Source organism: Magnolia sinica, chromosome 18, assembly GCF_029962835.1.
Source record: "Magnolia sinica isolate HGM2019 chromosome 18, MsV1, whole genome shotgun sequence".
NCBI classification, from domain to species: Eukaryota; Viridiplantae; Streptophyta; class Magnoliopsida; order Magnoliales; family Magnoliaceae; genus Magnolia; species Magnolia sinica.
The window spans coordinates 35,607,207-35,628,078 of record NC_080590.1 but is presented as its reverse complement, the minus strand read 5'-3'; the positions used below and the strand labels follow the sequence as shown (position 1 = coordinate 35,628,078).

Sequence of the window (20,872 nt, the reverse complement as noted above, 5' to 3'; positions counted from 1 at the left end):
TGCATGCAACACAAACTGTAATCATACTGCAAAAATCAAATTTGGTGAGTAACCTTTTGCATGTGCCTTGCAGCTAACCAGTGATTTGGTGACCTTTCATGGTACAAGCGGCCAACCAGTAATAGGAACAATACTGTTGTTGATACGTGGAGTCAAGCTAAAGGTCAAGATCATATCAGAAAATTCTGACCATCCAGTTTGAGTATCACCAGGGGAATGCAGGCTGCTTGTTGCTCTCCTCTCTAGATCAACAGCCCCAATCATTACAATGTTTTCCTCGTGTACCATGATGAAACTGCATAGGACAAACTGCATAGGACTAGTGTGATGCCAGCTGCAAAATAGTATTGTACAAATGTGTTTAATACAATGATGATGTGAAGTCACAGCAACACCAGCCTGAGAATCAACCTTAGCTGCACAAGTATTTTCTGTGGAAAGTCGTAACAGATTCAGGTGCTGGAGCATGGAAGCATATGTTTCAAAATGTTTGCGAGTACAAATGGCTATGGAGAGAGAGCAGCCCCCAAAGCATGAAAGGGGCACCCCGTTAGAAGAACCGTGGAACTTAAGGATTCAACTCCAAATAATTTTCCTTAAAAGTACAAAATAAATAGCCCCTTGATCATCATAAAAACCCATTAAACAATTTACACCTTTCGGAGAAGAATTTGGCAGATCAAGCTCGATCTTGGAGGCCATAACTGAACCAGAGTACTGAGCCTCACCTTCGGGTGGGTCCAATAACAAGCACTCCATATTGAACGTTATAGTTGAGAATATGCATGGGATACAACCTCAAGACAGAAGTGGATTCCTTACATTACATATTCTGTAATTTCCGCTAGACAGATGAAAATTTATACTTGGTTCTGTTTACTGCTGCTCTCCACTGCATTAGAGGTTTCTGGGTCCCACGCACCATCCCACTGCACAGGCCCACAAGGATTTGGTCCCCCACAAATCCGCTTCTGCAGATGTTCCAAGCTGGCCACCCGCTGCATGGAAGCTGTTTGGCCCATCTTGCCCGCAGCGTTGTGCATGTCTTCGACCATGGGACCAGGGGGGATGTCAGTTGCACCTGTGTTCATTCTCTGGTCGTGTGTGGGTTGGAAGAAGTGATTTGGGTTTTCTTGTACAGGGACAGCAGCATTTTGGACAGTCTCAGATGGGCTGCCAGAGAATGGCATGCCGATGGATGATATGTCAGGCATGGTTTGAAACAGGGTATTCACCCCTGTCACTCTCTTAACTGTATCTTCAGCCATCTTTACCTGAAATAGTCATATAAATGTAAAAGTGCCTAGAAAGGGATACTGTTTTGGAAAATAAAGATAACCATAAATACAACATGCACATTAAGATAGATACAACAGGGATATCATATAGACAGATATATCCTAGAACAGAGCCACTTGATTACTCCAAAAAGCAAGCAATAAATCTTCCCATGAAAACAACTGAAAATTTTCTTTTAACCATTCCTTTGACATGTCTGAATCACCATTGGTGAATATCACAGAGATCACAGTTACACTCGTTATTATATAGAATACACTGCTACAAAGATGAACAAAATAAATTCGACGATGGTTGCCAAGTTATGGTACTAGCAAAGGGACAGGGATGGGGTGCAGCATGGGGATGATGGGTTAAATAATTAATTATTAAAGAGAGAGAGAGAGAGAGAGAGAGAGAGAGAGCTTTAGGGACCATGTATTTTGATAAATGATAGATTTGATTCGCGATATAAAAAAGAGAGCAATGATGATATAGGATAGGTAATGAGTTATCCACAACCAGTCTCTCTCATCACTCCATCTCTAGCCAAAGGGTTAGAATCTCATTCACCCTTCCCAAGACATGGTAAAAGGAAACACTCGCAAGTGTAAGGGAAGCTTCAGCTTCCTAATAATCAAGGGGAGCCGCTCAAGGCTCCACCTGTGAAGAAAGAACTTGTTTAATAACATAAGAATGCCGTTGCGACTTGTTGAGAAGATGAAATTCATTGGAGTCTTTGATCCCTGAATGGGATGGAGATGCCAAAGATGCTCCTCTTGTCCTTCTCAACAACTCCTTAATGTAGGCCAAGGTGGTCTGAACCTATGCAAATGGAAGCCCAATTGATTACTGTTTCTCCATTCCATGGTACCCCCTGTTTTCATGATACAAAAGTACAGATCTGATTAAGGGTTAAACAATCTCGGAGTGAAGGTAAATGTTCCATTTAAAAGCTTTATTTATTTAGCTTTCCAACAAGCCCAAGATCATGTGATTCTGCCGCTGATTAGGTTATTATGACCAGGGTTCTTTTTCTTCTTTTTTTTTCTGTTTTCATTTTTCTTTTATTTAAAAAAGAGCTATGGTGGATCCTTACTCTTACTAAGGTGATAGACTCTCAGGAGTTTCAACAGCCAGTCGAGGGTTCGAGTATCCACAGGTGGAGAAATCCCACTAGCGTGAGTGTGTGGGGGGTGTGTGTGCATGTTTAAAGAAATAAAAAAATATATAAAAAATATTTTTTAAAAATATCGCTATGGTGAATCGATGTTATGACCAGAATATGGTCAAGGTAAATTGCAATAGCACGAATCTAAGAGAGACGGTGATGAGACAACTAATTGGGTCCACAAGTGCAGTGGGTCCATCAAGAGACTAATTCTATCCTACCTCATCCTCCACTCATCCATCTCAACATCCTCATTTCAGCTATGCACATCCTATGGAAGAACCCCTCTATTTTAAAGTGGATGGATGAGATATGAGTATTCCACCTCTATTCAAGATTTTAACATTTTTTCTCTTTTAATGTTTAGGCTAACTCTCTTATGTGTGGGGCTAATAAAATCTAGTGTACCAATAAAAAAACATGTAAACTAAGATTTAAGTTTCTCTGTAGTTTATAACTAAACGTTTCACAAGCTTCCCACTTTTGTATGTTTGGTAACTATTTTGTTCAACTTTGGCTTTGTCATCATCATTAAGACTATCATAAACATCATTTCTTTCTTTCTTTTTTTCTCGTTGGTAAAATAGTTTTATTAAAAGCCTCTGACGGGGAAAAGAATACAACAAAGGGAAATACCTTCCCCGCCCTACACAGAGTAACCTACCTGCTCGCTCCACGTGTCTACATACCTGAACCTACCAAAATCCTTTGGAGAAGAAACCCAAACAGATAACATAAAATTTCACATTCGCTTCCACATTATGAACAGTTAGAGAAGCTTCAATTGTTCCTATCCTTCTAAAATGCCAAAAAAAGGTTGCTAAGAAGCAAAGATACCACAATTTCCTCTTTTGCCTTTGAAAAGGCACCCCTTTCCAAGCCAAGAGGAAAGAAGACAAGTGCTTCTCGCAGTTTGGTGTCAAGTGGATTTACAGGCCTCAGTCACAAATATCCTTTCTCGTCTTCGGAATTTATTAATTAAAATGTACCTAAAAAGTATATCCGAACAATACCACACGAACAAGGGTACTCACATCTGAAACACGTTTGTCTCATACCCCAGGGTACCTGAGCACTCATAGAAGGTAACCCAAGAAAACAACCATACCCAATCCTAAAATGTACCTGAAAGCTAGCATACTAAATTTGGCTATGGGTAGGTATGGCCTATGCCTGTGAAGGGTTTAAGGGTAAAGCATTGTACCCCAGTAGCTATGATTTAGACCTGCATGCTTAGGACAAAAAACAAATCGGTTACCTTTGCTCTCAAAGTTTCAACATCTGCTTTTAGAATCCTATTGTCCACAGCAGCTCCATTGTACTTTTGACTTGTGTCTGTGAGACGTTTCAGTAATGAGGAGTTCTCAACTCTCAGTTGTGAAACCTATGACATCCCGTTTCAAGAAATTCTTCAGAAATATACAGCGACAGTTGAATAAATAAATCAAGCACATACGGAACAAAAACTGAATAGCCAAACCTGTGCCTCAAGCTCACTCAAATGTGCTTGTTTCCTTCTTCTAGAGCGTCTAGCAGACTCTCTATTTGAGAGCATCCTGCGCCACATTAAATAGATCAATTGAAAGGTTTAAAAAAAAATAAAAAATAGCACTATCTGATGCGGACACAGGTGCATTCAAGGTGTACCAACGAAGAAATCGCCAACCACAAGTGCCATCCTTGTGGATAGGCGAATATTGAGGAGCTGAAGACCTTTCACATGTGATTGGACATATAGAAGACCCCACTTAGGGAAGACACATGTGAAGGAAGATTGGAGAAAGAGGACCGAGCGCCCAAACTTTCCCATACTTATGTTATTTGCACGTTTTTGACTTAGTTAGCGGTCTTTTAGTAATCTTATATCTTTATTTGCTTATCCTAGGGGTATTTTAGTAATTTTATGTCTTTATGTGCTTATTTAAGTGGGGTAAAGCCCTAAACACGAATTTCAACTATTGATGAATGAAAAGCAAACCCTTTGGTTGCCTCCTTCCTCTCTTCTCTCTAATGGTGCTTCTTCTCTCCCCTTGATCTTCTTCTTCTAATTTCTTCTTGTGCCCTCCAACTTCTTCAAGGTAATAACTTTCTTTCTTCTATTTTTTTGTTTTGGCTAATTCCTCTTCGATCAAAATCTTGATAACCGATCTAAACCCTAAATCCCCAAATTCTCAAATCCCTAATCCGAGAAACTTCTTGGTTCTTCGGACTAGTGATCTTCATTGATCGATTGGGTGTGACCATGCAAGATCGGGAGGTCTCATCCCTCGCCGGATCCAACCTAAGTAGTAATTGAATTCCATACTCCATGGTTGTAGTGATGGCCCGCTCCATTGCATGTTTCCTTTATGATTTTCTCAGAGTTATGATGATTACTGTTAGAATTTTAGATCATTTATTCCTTTTATTTCCACTGTTTAATTATCTCCATGAGCATGCATCATAATTAGGGTTGTCCTGCGTCAAATTTGGTATCAGAGACAGGTTTGCATGGTTTTTGTCTAGATCGAGTTATCAAATTAGGGTTTTGATTTTTAGGTTTAACTTAGGAAAGTTCTAGGTTTAGAAAGTTTTCAATTTTAGAAACTTTTCAATTTTAGAAAGTTCCTAATCTGGAAAATTTTCAGATTTGAGTTGTTTCCTATTCCAACTTAATTGTGTCAGTTCATAGTAGTTTTGCATTCATCGCATTCATCTTGAAAGTCATAACTCCTAGTAGTCTAGTTAGGTAGAGTTTGGTTCAAGTCTTCATTGTATGCCCACGAGAAGAGGTAGAGGTTTCGGACTTCAACCTACCATGAATAACGAGCAGTTATCTGAGCAACTTGCTCAATTGATACAAAAGATAACCGCCCTAGAAGCGGGTCAAAGGCGTGAGTTTGCCCGCCTTGAGAACCAAATTACCACTACCATGACTAAGGTGGAGCAACTTGAGGCGTCCCAAAAGGAAAACCCCGCTGTAGGGGAAGATGCGCACTCCCAAGTGGAAGGAATCATTGAAGAACGTCCTGCCATACGTGGCAGTAGTGAGGATAGAGATCGTGGTAACGGTCGTGGTGTGGTGCGAGAGGCACGAGCCACATGTGGTCATCAAGACCGTTATGATCCAGATGAGCGTGCGATGAAGAGTGTGAGAGTTGAGGCCCCGAGTTTTGATGGACGCTTGGATCCCAAGGCATTCCTTGACTGGGTTGCTGACATGGACCACTACTTTGAGTGGTATGGCATGTCAGAAAACCGTTAAATGCGGTTTGCTAAGATGAAGCTTGTGGGTCAAGCCAAGCTCTTCTGAACCAACACCGAGCGTAGGATAGAGAGAGTTGGTAGAGCCCCTATCACACATTGGTATGAGATGAAAGAGAAGTTGAAGGAAAAGTACCTTCCTCTCTCATACCGTCAGAAGCTCCTTGACCAATGGCAATCCTTACGCCAAGGGTCAATGTCTACTGCTGACTACATCGCTAAATTTGAAGAGTATGTGATGCGATGTGATATCCGAGAAGACCCTCTAGTAACGCTCTCACGTTTTAAGACGGGCCTTTGTGCGGATCTTCAGCGCGAGCTTATCACTCGGCCCTTAACGGACTTAGATGAAGCATATCAAGTCGTGCAGGAGTTAGAGCAGTATCTGAAGGCTCCTGTCGTTCGTCGTTTTGAGTCCCGAGACTCCAATACTAGATCTAGTTCCCAAGGAACTAGACCTAATATTGGTAATCAACCTAGGGCACAGGCGACCATTCCGCCTGGGCCTAGGGAGGACAAGGGCAAAGGGGTTCTTGGTGCCGGTCCTAGTAACATGAGCCAAGTGAGGTGCTATGAGTGTGGCAACCTTGGCCACATGTCTAATCAGTGTCCTACGAAGAGCCGTAGGAGAGCCTTAGTTATAGGCGAATCCCACGAGGGTGGAGATGACCAGGGTGATTATGAAGTTGAAGAGTATCACCCTGAAGGAGGACTTACTGATGAAGAAGTGGATGGAGAAGCAACGCTTGCAATAGTCAGGCGTGTGTTAGCTCAGTCTAGAAGTAGTGCTGACTGGCGTCGAAGCACTATCTTCTACACTATTGCCAAGTGTGGTGAAAAGAATTGTAAGGTGATAGTGGACAGTGGAAGTTGTCAGAATGTGATTTCCACTAGCACCTTAGATCGCTTAAAACTGAAATCCACACCTCATCCAGACCCGTATAAAGTTTCTTGGGTTGACAAGACATCCCTACCTGTCACCCAGCAATGTCTAGTCCCTATCGAGTTTGGGTCATACAAAGAGTCCCTGTGGTGTGATGTTTTACCTATGGATGTGGGGCATGTTATCCTAGGTAGACCGTGGCTATTCGATAATGATGTCACGATCTTTGGCCGTTCGAATGCGTGTACTTTTATGTATAATGGTAAAAAGATCAAACTTAATCCCATGCCACCTGAGAATACACTAGGAAAGAAGAAGGATGAGAAGGCAAGTGAGCCTAGAGAAATGGGGAAATCCAAACCTAAGTCTTTACATATAATCAGCGCAAGAGAGTTTGAAAAAGAGGCTAAGGAGGATTCTATGGTGTATGCCCTTGTGGCTAGAGAAATTACACCTGAGGTTCCATCAGAGTTGCCCTGTGAGGTGATCTCGGTCCTGAAGGAATACAGTGATGTATTTCCTGAAGACTTACCGAATGAGTTGCCACCTATGAGGGGCATACAGCATGCCATTGATCTTGTCCCAGGGTCTACTCTACCGAACCTTCCTCACCACAGGATGAACCCTGCAGCGCATGCAGAGTTGAAGAAGCAAGTTGATGAGCTTCTGCAAAAGGGTTTCATCCAAGAGAGTATGAGCCCGTGTGCCGTGCCTGCATTGTTGACGCCAAAGAAAGACGGCACGTGGCGCATGTGTGTGGATAGCCGTGCCATAAACAAAATTACTGTCAAGTATAGGTTCCCTATACCTAGACTTGATGATATGCTTGACATGATGGCCAGGTCCACTATATTCTCTAAGATAGACCTCAAGAGTGGATATCACCAAATTCGTATACGCCCAGGAGATGAGTGGAAGACGGCGTTTAAGACGAAAGATGGGTTGTATGAGTGGTTGGTCATGCCCTTCGGCTTGACTAACGCACCTAGTACTTTCATGCGGGTGATGACCCAAGCTTTGAGGCCGTTCATGGAAAAATTCCTAGTGGTGTACTTTGACGATATTCTTATTTATAGTACCACTAAGGAATCACACCTTGAACATTTAAAGAAGGTCAGTAGTGTCCTTAGGAAGGAAAAGTTGTACGCTAATCTTAAGATATGTGCATTCCTGTCTAACCAAGGTATGGTCTTAGGATTTATAGTGTCATCTGAAGGGATGCGTGCAGACCCTGAAACAGTCAGGGCCATAGTTGAGTGGCCAGAACCAAGGAACATTCATGAGGTGCGAAGTTTTCACGGCCTAGCAACTTTTTATCGTCGGTTCATTAGGAGTTTTAGCACGATCATGGCTCCCATTACCGAGTGCATGAAAAAGGGAGAGTTCGTGTGGTCTAAAGCCGCCGTCAAGGCTTTTAAAGAAATTAAGGGCAAGATGGTGAAGCTCCTGTCATGCCTCTACCTGACTTTTCTACAATCTTTGTAGTAGCGTGTGATGCGTCTGGTGTCGGTATAGGTGGAGTGTTGAGTCAAGAAGGACACCCGGTGGCCTATTTCGGTGAGAAACTGAATGAGGCAAAACAAAAATACTCCACTTACGATAAAGAATTTTATGCGGTAGTGCAATCCCTGAGACATTGGCGACACTACCTCCTACCGCAAGAATTCGTTTTGTTTTCTGACCATGAGGCTTTGAGATATTTGCATTCTTAGAAGAAACTCAACCCAAGGCATGCCAAGTGGGTAGCGTTTCTTTAGGAATATTCGTTTGTTTTGAAACACAAGGCCAGAGTTGAAAACAAACCAGCGGATGCCCTTAGTAGGAGAGTGGCGTTGCTCAACTCCTTGAGTGTAGAGGTAGTCGAATTTGAGCAACTGAAAGATGAATACCCCATGTCCTGATTTTGGGGTACTTACGCGTCGCTCTCTAGTGACCAGCATATTATGGGTGAATATGTTCTTAAAGATGGCTTTCTTTTCAAGGGAGACAGACTTTGTATTCCCCGTATGTCCCTTCGTGAATTCCTCATCTGGGAGCTTCATTCAGGAGGGATAGCTAGCCATTTTGGTCGTGATAAGACCATTGCCCTCGCGGAAGATCGTTTCTATTGGCCAAGCCTCAAGCGAGACGTAGTCAAAGTTTTAGGGTAGTGTCGAACATGTCAGCTGGCAAAGCAAAGAAAGCAAAATACAGGGCTGTACACGCCATTGCCAGTGCCACATACTCCGTGGCAGGACATTAGTATGGACTTCGTGCTCGGGCTTCCCAAGACTATAAAAAAGCACGATTCCGTTTTTGTCGTTGTGGACCGTTTTTCTAAAATGGCGCATTTCCTCCCATGTTCGAAGACGTCAGATGCGTCTCATGTTACTCGTCTCTTTTTTGATGGTGTAGTGAGTCTCCATGGGTTACCTAAAACCATAGTGTCTGATCATGATGTTCGACTTACTATCTATTTTTGGAAGACACTGTGGCACATTATGGGAACTCGTTTGCAATTTTCTACGGCTTACCGCCCACAAACAGATAGTCAAACTGAAGTGGTAAACCGTAGCCTTGGAAATCTTTTACGTTGTCTAGTGGGTGAACATGTTAAGACTTGGGACCTAATTTTACCAACTGCTGAACTTACTTATAATGGGTCAGTTAATAGATATACAGGGTTGAGTCCTTTTGAAATTGTAAGTGGTTATAAACCTAGAATGCTCATAGATCTCTTACCTATGTCTGTTACCTAAAGGTCTTCTGAGTCAGCCGATGCATTCGCACGCCATATTCATGATTTGCATACACATATTAGACAGTGGTTAAATAAGAGCAATGATGATTATAAAGTTTTAGCTGATTCTCATCGTAGAGTGCAAGAATTTCAAGAAGGAGACTATGTAATGGTGCGAATAAGGCCAGAGCGATTCTCTCAAGGATCTGCAAAGAAATTACAAGCGCGTAGTGCTGGACCATTCAAGATATTACAAAAGGTTGGGTCCAACGCGTATCGGGTTGACCTTCCATCTGAAATGAGCATTAATCCAACTTTTAATGTGGAAGATCTAGTCCGTGCCCATACTCCCATTGTTGATACATCATCCCTTTCATGGCCTTTTTCTGAGTTTGCTACCCAACCCCTTCCACCCCCTCCTCCACCCATTACCCATAAAGAAGCAATTGAGGAAATCTTGGATGACGAGATAGTATCCACGAGAGATGGGGGTTTCCAAAGGTATCTTGTCAAGTGGAAGAACAAACCATCGTCTGAATCTACGTGGCTGTCGGGCGACGCATTGCAGGGTATTGATCCAGATCTACTTGAGCGTTACAAAAGTTTCAACTCGTCGGGGTCGAGTTTTTCTCACCCGAGGGGAATTGATGCGGACACAGGTGCATTCAAGGTGTACCAACGAAGAAATCGCCAACCACAAGTGCCATCCTTGTGGATAGGCGAATATTGAGGAGCTGAAGACCTTTCACATGTGATTGGACATATAGAAGACCCCACTTAGGGAAGACACATGTGAAGGAAGATTGGAGAAAGAGGACCGAGCGCCCAAACTTTCCCATACTTATGTTATTTGCACGTTTTTTGACTTAGTTAGCGGTCTTTTAGTAATCTTATATCTTTATTTGCTTATCCTAGGGGTATTTTAGTAATTTTATGTCTTTATGTGCTTATTTAAGTGGGGTAAAGCCCTAAACACGAATTTCAACTATTGATGAATGAAAAGCAAACCCTTTGGTTGCCTCCTTCCTCTCTTCTCTCTAATGGTGCTTCTTCTCTCCCCTTGATCTTCTTCTTCTAATTTCTTCTTGTGCCTCTCCAACTTCATCAAGGTAATAACTTTCTTTCTTCTATTTTTTTTATTTTGGCTAATTCCTCTTCGATCAAAATCTTGAGAACCGATCTAAACCCTAAATCCCCAAATTCTCAAATCCCTAATCCGAGAAACTTCTTGGTTCTTCGGACTAGTGATCTTCATTGATCGATTGAGTGTGACCATGCAAGATCGGGAGGTCTCATCCCTCGCCGGATCCAACCTAAGTAGTAATTGAATTCCATACTCCATGGTTGTAGTGATGGCCCGCTCCATTGCATGTTTCCTTTATGATTTTCTCAGTTATGATGATTATTGTTAGAATTTTAGATCATTTATTCCTTTTATTTCCGCTGTTTAATTATCTCCATGAGCATGCATCATAATTAGGGCTGTCCTGCACTATAATCATATCTAAGAAATGTACAAGATCACGTCCACAGATGTGACCATGGTATGGAAAGAATCCAAGAGAACACAATAAGGATCCTTGTGTAAATCCTGAGGACCAATAAGTTGCTCCCAAAATATTCATTTTTTTAAATCTGCCAAAATACTCTTTGGTTCACCTATGTGAAAATAAGAGAAAATAGATGAATAAAAATCGTAAGGATCTGCCTGATCAACATGCAAAGATGCTGGATCAATAATATACACCAAGAAGTAAGCACATGTTGTAGAAGCATGCACATGCATACAGCGCGTACGTGTACAAAGCCACACATGCACATGCATACATGTTTATGTACAAGTGCATGTATATACAACACACGCGTATATCTTCATTATACATAGTGCATAGATCACATTACGCTCACAGGTGGAGTTTGGAGTCCAGCAAACCTCACGATAAGTCAGAGAGACAATTTCCCATAATTTATCAAAAGCATTAGTAGAATTTTGTGATGATCAATGAGACCGCAGTTACAAGACTTCCATGTTATGGTCTTCAGTCTTATTCCTATCTGCTCAAGATAATGAGATGCCCATTACTATTCACTTAAATCCGTAACACAACGATGGACATGATTTCAATTATGCTGGTAACGGGCCTAGCCAATAATCCACCGATGACAAAATGCTTCCTCTTGCAAATGGTTGTTCCGCTAAAAATAGAACATATTCTGCAATAGATGTCATATGACAAGCTAGGAACAACAGCAACTTCGAGCAAGTGAATCAGAAACAGTCATGCATTGAAAGTGGAATTATTACTTGAGAAATAGAGAAAAAAGACCTCAAAAACCTGGCATCAGCCAAACTTCCATTTTCTTGGAAGGTCTAACAGGAGCAAACAATGACAGGTTCAAGATATCATTCCTTCAAAATCATGCATCACCAGAAGTATCCATAAATGTAAGTTCCTTGGCCTCTCCGAGCAGAGCATGCATTGAGCTCCTAAATAACCCAAAACAATAAGCAGTAAAAACATTAGAAACCATTATTACCTCCTTACACGCTTTGCATCAGTAGGATCCATATTATCAGTTGCTTCCATGTCTACTTCAAGATCATCATCATCTGATTGTTCTCTGGATGACCCACTGGTAGCTGGCCTAACTTGAACAACTGAATTGTTCGGCATAACCGGTAAGCTGGGAATGCCAATTGGTCCACCAACAAGCTTATCTTGCATCCTGGGTAAACCATATCCAGGTCCTGTGTGGGTTGCTAAAAGATTCAGGTGATAGATTTATTATTCTTCATATTTGCAACACAATTTTGTAACAAAACCTAACTTAAATTATGAGAACTAATAGCTGTTACAAAGAGATAAGATAACAATTCAATGGATCAATGAAAGAAAAGGTGAAAAAAGATGCAAATTGTTATTTGATATAATGGCACATAAGCAAGCATGCAAGCATAACAAAAAAGTAATGGAAATGTGATATACACTGAAGGATATGATGATGATATAGTGATTAGGGTTGCAACTCGGGTGGGTCGGGTTGAGGGTCAACCCAAGCCCAACCCAACCTCAAGACGATGCAACCCGCAACCCAACCCAACCCAAATTTCAACCAGGGGCGCCCAACCCAAATTCCTTTATACTCAACCCTAAACTGACCCAATCTGATATGACCTAGCCCAACAGTACCCAACCGGGTGCAACTCGGGTGGGTCGGGATGAGGGTCAACCCAAGCCCAACCCAACCTCAAGACGATGCAACCCGCAACACAACCCAACCCAAATTTCAACCAGGGGCGCCCAACCCAAATTCCTTTATACTCAACCCTAAACTGACCCAATCTGATATGACCTAGCCCAACAGTACCCAACCGGGTGCAACTCGGGTGGGTCGGGTTGAGGGTCAACCCAAGCCCAACCCAACCTCAAGACGATGCAACTCGCAACACAACCCAACCCAAATTTCAACCAGGGGCGTCCAACCCAAATTCCTTTATACTCAACCCTAAACTGACCCAATCTGATATGACCTAGCCCAACAGTACCCAACCGGGGCCTGACTCAATTTCAAATCGGATTGGAGTTTTCCAAACCTAGCCCAACCCGAGGACCCTAACAACCTGACCCAACCCAACCCAAACCTAGGTTGGGTTAGTCGGATTTACTTAAATTGCTCTTTTTTTACCTTTATTCTTAGTCTTCGCCTATTTTTTCTGTTATTTTAGTTTGTTTGGTTGCACTAAATGCAGGGTGTCCCGTATTTGTTACGATACGGCCGTATCGGCCAATACGTAACGGTAACGGCCGACACCGTTATGCAATACGGGGTCGAAAGCCCCCCCCCCCCCCCACAATTCTGTGACCGTAACGGCCGTTACGTCCCCATAACGGCTGAGATGGGTTGGGGCAGCAGCTACACCCAAGTTCCCTTCCCCCTCTCTTTTCTCTTCTTCCTTTCTTCTATTATCTCTCTTCTTCTTCTTCTTCTTCTTCTTCTTCTTCTTCTTCTTCTTCTTCTTCTTCTTCTTCTTCTCTCTCTCTCTCTCTCTCTCTCTCTCTCTCTCTCTCTCTCTCTCTCTCTCTCTTGTCTTTCTGGCTTTAGTGAGGATCTCGAGGCAAATAGGTCCTATTTATAAACGTGAGGCATGCTCGAATGGACCACACACCAGCTATATAGCTGCTGTAGGTACAGTTCATGCTAAAACGAGCGCTAACACTCGAGCTTTGAGTTGTACGAATGGTTCAAAGGAGATCAAAGTTACATGGGCTCCACAGTGATGTATTTATTATATCTACACCGTTCATCTATTTTTAGAGATCATTTTAGAGCATTACCCAAAAAATGAATCGTATCCAAAGATCGTCTGGACCACACCAAAAATAGCAGCGGAGATAATGATTTTCACCGTTAAACAATTCGTAGGGCCCACCATAACATTTATTTTCCATCCAATCTGTTCATAAGGTCAAAAAGACCTGAATGAAGAGGAAAAACAAATTTCATATTGATCCAAAACTTCTGTGATCCCAAAAAGGGTTTCAATGGTAGACGTTCAATCCCCCACTGCTTTTTGCAGTGTGGTCCACTTGATAATTAGATCTGTATAATTTTTCATGTCAAGCCTTAAGACGAGCTCGTCAAATGAATGGACGGTTTAGATATAACGCATACCTCATGATCAAACCCACAGGACTTGCTGACGTCAAATGAATGGACTGCGTACGCAGCACGCTTTTATCGCACAAGTTAATAAAAGGTACATGTGCCACGTGGGCCCCACCATGATGTATGTATTTTATCCATGTTGTCCATCCATTTTGCCACATCATTTTAGGTCATGATCCAACAAAAAAAAAAAAAAACACGACGCCCTGCCCAGGTCCCTACCCAAGCTCTGCGGCTCTCTCTCTCTCTCTCTCTCTCTCTCTCTCTCTCTCTCTCTCTCTCTCTCTCTCTTTTTCTTTTCGGTTTCCCTCTCTCTCCCTTCTTTTTCATTTGGTATCGGAAAAAGAAATCGGAAGCGGATTAGCTGGTGTACCACACACCAGCTATATAGCTGTTGTAGGTACGTGTCATGCTAAGACGAGTGCTAACACTCCTCGAGCTCTAAGTTGTGCGAATGGTTCAAAGGAGATCAAAGTTACATGGGCTCCACAGTGATGTACTTATGATACCTACACCGTTCATCTATTTTTAGAGATCATTTTAGAGCATTACCCAAAAAATGAATCGTATCCAAAGATCGTCTGGACCACACCAAAAATAGCAGCGAAGATAATGATTTTCACCGTTAAACAATTCGTAGGGCCCACCATATCGTTTATTTTCCATCCAATCTGTTCATAAGGTCAAAAAGACCTGAATGAAGAGGAAAAACAAATTTCATATTGATCCAAAACTTCTGTGATCCCAAAAAGGGTTTCAATGGTAGACGTTCAATCCCCCACTGCTTTTTGCAGTGTGGTCCACTTGATAATTAGATCTGCATTATTTTTCGTGTCAAGCCTTAAGACGAGCTCGTCAAATGAATGGACGGTTTAGATATAACACATACCTCATGATCAGACCCACAGGACTTGCTGACGTCAAATGAATGGACTGCGTACACAGCACGCTTTTATCGCACGAGTTAATAAAAGGTACACGTGCCACGTGGGCCCCACCATGATGTATGTATTTTATCCATGTTGTCCATCCATTTTGCCACATCATTTTAGGTCATGATCCAAAAAATTAGTAAGATCCAAATCTCAGGTAGACCACAGCATAGGAAACAATGGTTATAGAATGCTCACCATTAAAATTTTCTTAGGGTCCACTGTAATGTTTATTTTCCATCTAGCCTGTTAATTGGGTCACACTGACGTGGATGAAGGGAAAACACACATGTCAGCTTGATCTAAAACTTTTGTAGCCCCCAATAAATTTTTAATGGTGGACGTTTAATTATTATTGTTTCTTATGGTGTGGTCCACCTGAGCTTTGGATCTGCCTCATTTTTGGGCTCATGCCCTAAAATTATTTGGCAAAATGAATGGATGGTGTGGATATAACACATTCATCACAGGTGGGGCCCAAAAAACTTTGACACTCGTGTGCTACACTTCACAATCCAAGTCCCGCCTAATTCGGGCCCTTAAAAATTTGTACACGAGACATGTATTAACTTAAAATTTACCAATTAAATTATGGACTGTAATTGCTAACTCACAATGCCAAAATCAAATTGTTTGAATAGTTTTAATTGTTAATTTGTGGATGCTTATTTTTTAAAACAGGGCCTTTTGATTTTTTTCATGATTCGCTATCCAATAAATGTCCACCAATTCATAAGTGGGATAATGCCAATAAATTGCATGTATTTGAGGCTGATTTGGGGCATGGATTGGTCCTCCAAGTCAGCCCCCAATTGGCAACGCCATCTACCTAAATTTAATTTCATTTTTTTAAAGAACTATTGGGAGAAATGATATCGAATTGTTAAGTATATAAATTAGATATTTAGAAAATTAAATATATGAATTTTGTAGTCAAATTCAGGTTATCTGGTTCATAAATTCATTAGACAGTCCGATACAACTTCTCACCAAAGAGTGGACCGTTACACCACCATAAACATGTTCCAATTTATAAATGAATGTATATTTGGAATGCTTAGAATATTCCGGATTTAATCCATATTTTTTTGGCAAAAAAATAAATAAAAATTGCACCGTTATGGGCCGTTACGCCCCCGTATCACCGCTACACCCCCGTATCCATATCAGTATCGAAGGGCATCATTACGCCAACCAATACCGATACGGGATACCTTGACTAAATGTCATTAAATTTCATTATCAAGCATACTAAACTTGGTGCAAAATATCATAAAATTTTATGATATTTCGGGCAACCAAGCACAACATTAATTAAAAATCTAGAAACACCATGTAACTTAAGCCTCACACTTCATAGCAAGGTATTCCGTATATGGGGGTTGTAATAGTCACCACCATTAGCAATATAGGTATCGACCGTAATGGCCGATGCGGAGGTGAAACGATCATTACAATCCTTGTAACGGTTTTTAAAAAAATGACAAAAAATTTCTAGAAAAATATCTAGAAAATTCATAATAATGTAAAATTTTCAAATATGTATTCATTTTTTTATTTTTTTTTAACATGTTTATAATATCATAACAGTCCACTCTTTGTTGAGAGTATTGTATCTGGTTGTCTGGTGAATTTATGAACATGGTTATGTGTCTCTAATATTTACACATCACAATCAAGCATTAGAACTAGAATCGGGAAAAAAAAAAAAAAGGGCATAAATACCACTTTTTCGATTTTTTTTTTTTAAAAAAAAATGGCCATCGGAGCTTTTATTTGCCCAGATCACTTCAATCTATGGTTTTAATCCTAAAAACTATAGTAAAAGTGGTTGAAATTTGCTATAGAATAATCGATGAAAGTTTTTGGAATAAGAAAAGTGAAAAAAAAAAAAAAAAAACGAGAAATTTGGATTTAAATAGAAGAAAAAAAGTTGTCGGTTTTCGACTATTACAAAGGTAACTATCGTTAAGCCCTTTAACGGCCATAACAGCCAATACAGTCCCAAAAAACCAACTGCCCCATTTCACCCCTATATGGCGTAGCGGTCACAATCGTTACTTATATGTATCGGCCTTTATAATCATATCATAATGGATACAGAACACCTTGCTTCAGAGGGGTGAATGCTATGCTACGTGTTAATCGCTATTTAAAACACTAATATCAAATGATACCATCCATGTCATCAATGGATAAGATCCACATTAGTTTTTCAAGGCACAACTCCAACAAGGCAAATGGGAATAATTCTGGTTTCCACTAATCAAATTTGGTTTCCTCGATAATCAAATATAAATGGTATTAAACTTATGGGTCATATTATGAAACTTTGGGAGAGAGTGATTGAGCAAAGATTAAGGCATGAGACGAATGTACAAAAATTGTTTTAGTTTCATGCCTGAGAGGTCTACCACTGAAGTTATTTTCATACTTAGACAATTGATGGAGAGATATAGTGAGAGGAGGAAGAATTTCCACATGGTCTTTATTGACTTAAGAAAGCATATGATGGAATCCTTGGAGAGTCAATCTGATGGGTGTTGGAAAAAAAATGGAGTTTCAAGAGGAGCATATTGGTGTGTATGAGGGAGTGGTAACAAATTTGCAGAGACCGGTGGAGAGACAAGCGAGTTCCCAATTACTGTAGGCTTGCACTAGGGGTTGGCTTTGGGCACATACCTTTTATGCATTGGTTATGGACAAGTTAACGAGGTATTTGCGGGAAGAGATCCCATGGTGTATATTGTTTGCAGATGACGTAGTATTGATTGACAAGAATACAAAGCTAATTTTATGAAGGGATGCTTTAGAATCTAAAGGATTTAAAATTAGTTTTACTAAAACAGGGAGTGCAATTTTAGTAACAATGGGAGTGAAAACGAAGAATTAGTTAAGATTGTTGACCAAGAAGTTTCCCGAAATAACCACTTTCTATGTATTGGGCCAATAATTCATAAGAGTGGAGTGATTGAGAAGGATGTTGCCCATAGAATTCAAGTTGAGTGGAAGAAATGGAGATGTGCCTATGGAATTTATGTGATCATCATGTACAACTCAAACTGAAAGGGAAATTTCATAGTTATAAGAACAACCATGCTTTGTGGGACAGAATGTTGGGCAGAATAACATATTCATAGGATGTGTAACTGAAATGAGGATGTTGAGATGTATGAGTGCCAAGACAAGGAATGATAGAATTAGAAATGAATGCATTTGAGGGAACTTGAGAGTAGCACCAATAGGTAATAAGATGAGGGAAAGTGGACTTAGATGATTTGGCCATGTGCAATAGAGACCAAGAACTGCGCCGATTAGGAGTGAGTTGGTACAAGTTGAAGGCTCTAAAAGGTAAAGGGGAAGGCCCAAAGGGACATGGAAGGTAGTAAGAAAAGATGATGATGATGAATGGCTGGTGGACCAAGGTCTGGCCTCGATAGAGTGATTGGTGGAACAAGATTCATGTAGTCAACACCAGTTAATTGAGATAAGGCTTAGATAATGATGATGATGATGATGATGAATTTGTACAAAAAGAGTACATGTTGGAACTTGTTAAATACAGCAGGTACGGAAAACTCTTTTTTTTTTTTCTTTTTTTTTCTTTTGAAAGATAGCAAAATTTATTTAAATGCCCACCAAAAGGCAGGTAAGGAAAATTCTTAAGCATATGAAAGTCCAAAACATGACTTTACCAGAAGCTTGAGACCCCAACTGTGGCGTATCTGAAATGTGTGATCCACTATCAACTGAAGGAGAAGATTCTTGAGGTTTTACAGCAGACACCTGTTAACATGGGTTGAAAGTATTTGAGAAAGAAGCAGATTCAAGTGCAGCACATGCTCCGAATACATAACAACATCAGATATGGTTTCAACGGTCCCGATCAACAACAGACACAAAGATTGTCAATGCACAGGACATACATGCAGGGCACATGGTTCTGTGCTCCAAACCATTGACCGTTGAATCCCACCACAGATGGACGATCCTCTAGAAGTTTCCCAAGATTGGGAGATCCTAACCCTTCTATACTTGGCCTTTTCCCATGAAATGTGAATCATAATTGCATTATTCTCTCTTAACCATATAACCAAATCATCCAACCTGGAAGGTCCCAGGTATCCTCCATCTGCGCTGGGACCCATCCGATGGTTTTGCATTGGCCCCACAAGTACAGAATCCTACACATGATGATTGGGACCCTAGAATAACTCCCTGCAAAGCGCCTCGCATAGGCTTCTCACAGGAGTAAGATGCCACTAGTGCAGCACCCAAGTGCAAGATCCAGGCTATCCATCAGGCAGGCCAAGCAGTCCACGTGCCCCGGCTGGAGAACCACACAGCGACCAGCCATCAGACAGACGAATGTGGACCTCAAGTCAAATTCTCCACCCATCCATTTAGGGCACCTGAAAGAAGCAGGCAGACCGATTTCCAGACCAGGGGACCCAGAACGAACGGCCCAGATCTACATACCCGTGCCATAGCGACGGCAGCACAGGCAAGTTCGAGGCGGCGCTTGAGCATCTGCTGGTAATCGTCGGATTCAACAGGGGCATCGTGAGAGGGATCAGACGGCGGTGGGGGTTCCTTGATCTCAACAACCTCGTCATCATCGTCAACGCTTCCTCGAGTAGGAGGAGGAGGAGGAGATTGAATCTGAGAGATAGAAGCTTCTTGGAGGAATCTCTGGAATGCCCATTCCGAAGAGCTCCTATTCATCGTCGCCATCGTATCCTCTTTCTTAGCTCTTCCTCCTCCTCCTCCTGCTGCTTCTGCGATTCTAATGGCTTGGGATGAATGAGGAGGCGACCACAACGATTCGGAAATTCCATCCACTGAAAATACTCTATCCATTCTTTTCTCTTTCTTCTTTCTTTTTTCTTCTTTCTTTCTGATTTTGGTTGTATGTTGTAAACGCTGGCGGCAGGTGGGAGACTTTTGTAATGCTGTCATGAGCTAATTCTTCACTCTTTCTGACGCGGATTGGGTAATAACGCTGTCTGTCCACAATTCGTCGAGGCTGACACTCTGAGGGGCCCACCGTAATGTATAGATTTATCCACACCGTCCATCCATTTTTCTATATCATTTTACGAATTAAATACAAAAATCAGGCAGATCCAAGGCTAAAATGTACCACACTACAGGCAGCAGCCGTGATATTGATGCACACCGTTGAAACCTTACTAGGGCCCACCGTGATGTTTATATGCCATCCAACGTGTTAATAAGGTCACATGGACCTCGATGAGGGAAAACAAAACATATCAGTTTGATACAGAACTTCTTTTGCTCGCAAGAAGTTTTTAGTGGTGGGCCTTCAATCCCCACTTTGTGGTCTAATTTGAGCTTGGATCTGTCTCTTTTTTTGGGTTCTACCATAAAATGATATGGAAAACTGGATGGACGGTGTGGATAATCCCACACATCAAGGTGGGACCATCAGAGCCCTAGCCTGTGCAGAGCTTGGGACAGGCAGGGGAGTACCCAATCCGCGTCCACCCTTGGGAAAAAATGGTGGTGGGCCATTAACGTGCTGACATCCATACCATCCAAATTGTGGGTCACATCGCGGATAGAACACATCTACAAAATCAAATCATAACGTATAAAGTAATTCAAATCATCCATTTGATTGTTATCAAATGGATGCTTATATGGGACTCGGATTGCCTTCTCCCCCTGCCACTAGCCCCGTGGCTGATGGTCGGTACTCTGTGGGCCCCATCATGATGTATGTGTTTCATCCATGCCGTTCATCCATTTTTACATATTATTTTATGACTTGATCTCAAAAATGAGAGGGATATAAATCTCACATGGACCACACCATAGGAAAACAATTGCGATTGGATATCCACCATTAAAATCCTCATAACGCCCACTGTACTTTTTATTTGACATCCAATCTGTTGATTAGATCATACAGACCTAGATGAAGAGAAAAAACAAAGATCAGCTTGATCCAAAAC

The 20,872-nt window shown here is 41.4% G+C and overlaps 1 protein-coding gene across 2 annotated transcripts; it reads right to left on the bottom strand.

Moving 5' to 3' along the window:
• Window positions 1-451: 451 nt before the first annotated feature.
• On the bottom strand, window positions 452-19,836 carry LOC131233921 (light-inducible protein CPRF2-like). 2 transcript variants are annotated; one of them, XM_058230785.1, is made up of 6 exons: window positions 19,374-19,836; window positions 18,590-18,680; window positions 11,833-12,055; window positions 3,930-4,005; window positions 3,708-3,833; window positions 452-1,274 (listed from the first exon to the last, which is right to left on the bottom strand). In XM_058230785.1, the coding sequence occupies exons 1-6, from the start codon at window positions 19,752-19,754 to the stop codon at window positions 861-863; spliced, it is 1,311 nt and encodes a 436-aa protein (XP_058086768.1). In that variant the 5' UTR covers window positions 19,755-19,836; the 3' UTR covers window positions 452-860. The 2 variants fall into 2 exon arrangements, with proteins under 2 accessions (XP_058086768.1, XP_058086769.1); XM_058230786.1 differs by having other exon boundaries at window positions 11,833-12,043; window positions 19,374-19,835.
• Between the last annotated feature and the right edge of the window lie 1,036 nt (window positions 19,837-20,872).

Bases quoted from the DNA above. Each gene is read 5' to 3' on its own strand.
- LOC131233921 (XM_058230785.1), bottom strand. From the start codon at position 19,754: ATGGATAGAGTATTTTCAGTGGATGGAATTTCCGAATCGTTGTGGTCG. The intron at 18,681-19,373 runs GTATGTAGATCT...CCATGTTAACAG, and splicing joins CTGCCGTCGCTATGGCACGG to GTGTCTGCTGTAAAACCTCA. The intron at 3,834-3,929 runs GTTTGGCTATTC...GGGATGTCATAG, and splicing joins TGAGTGAGCTTGAGGCACAG to GTTTCACAACTGAGAGTTGA.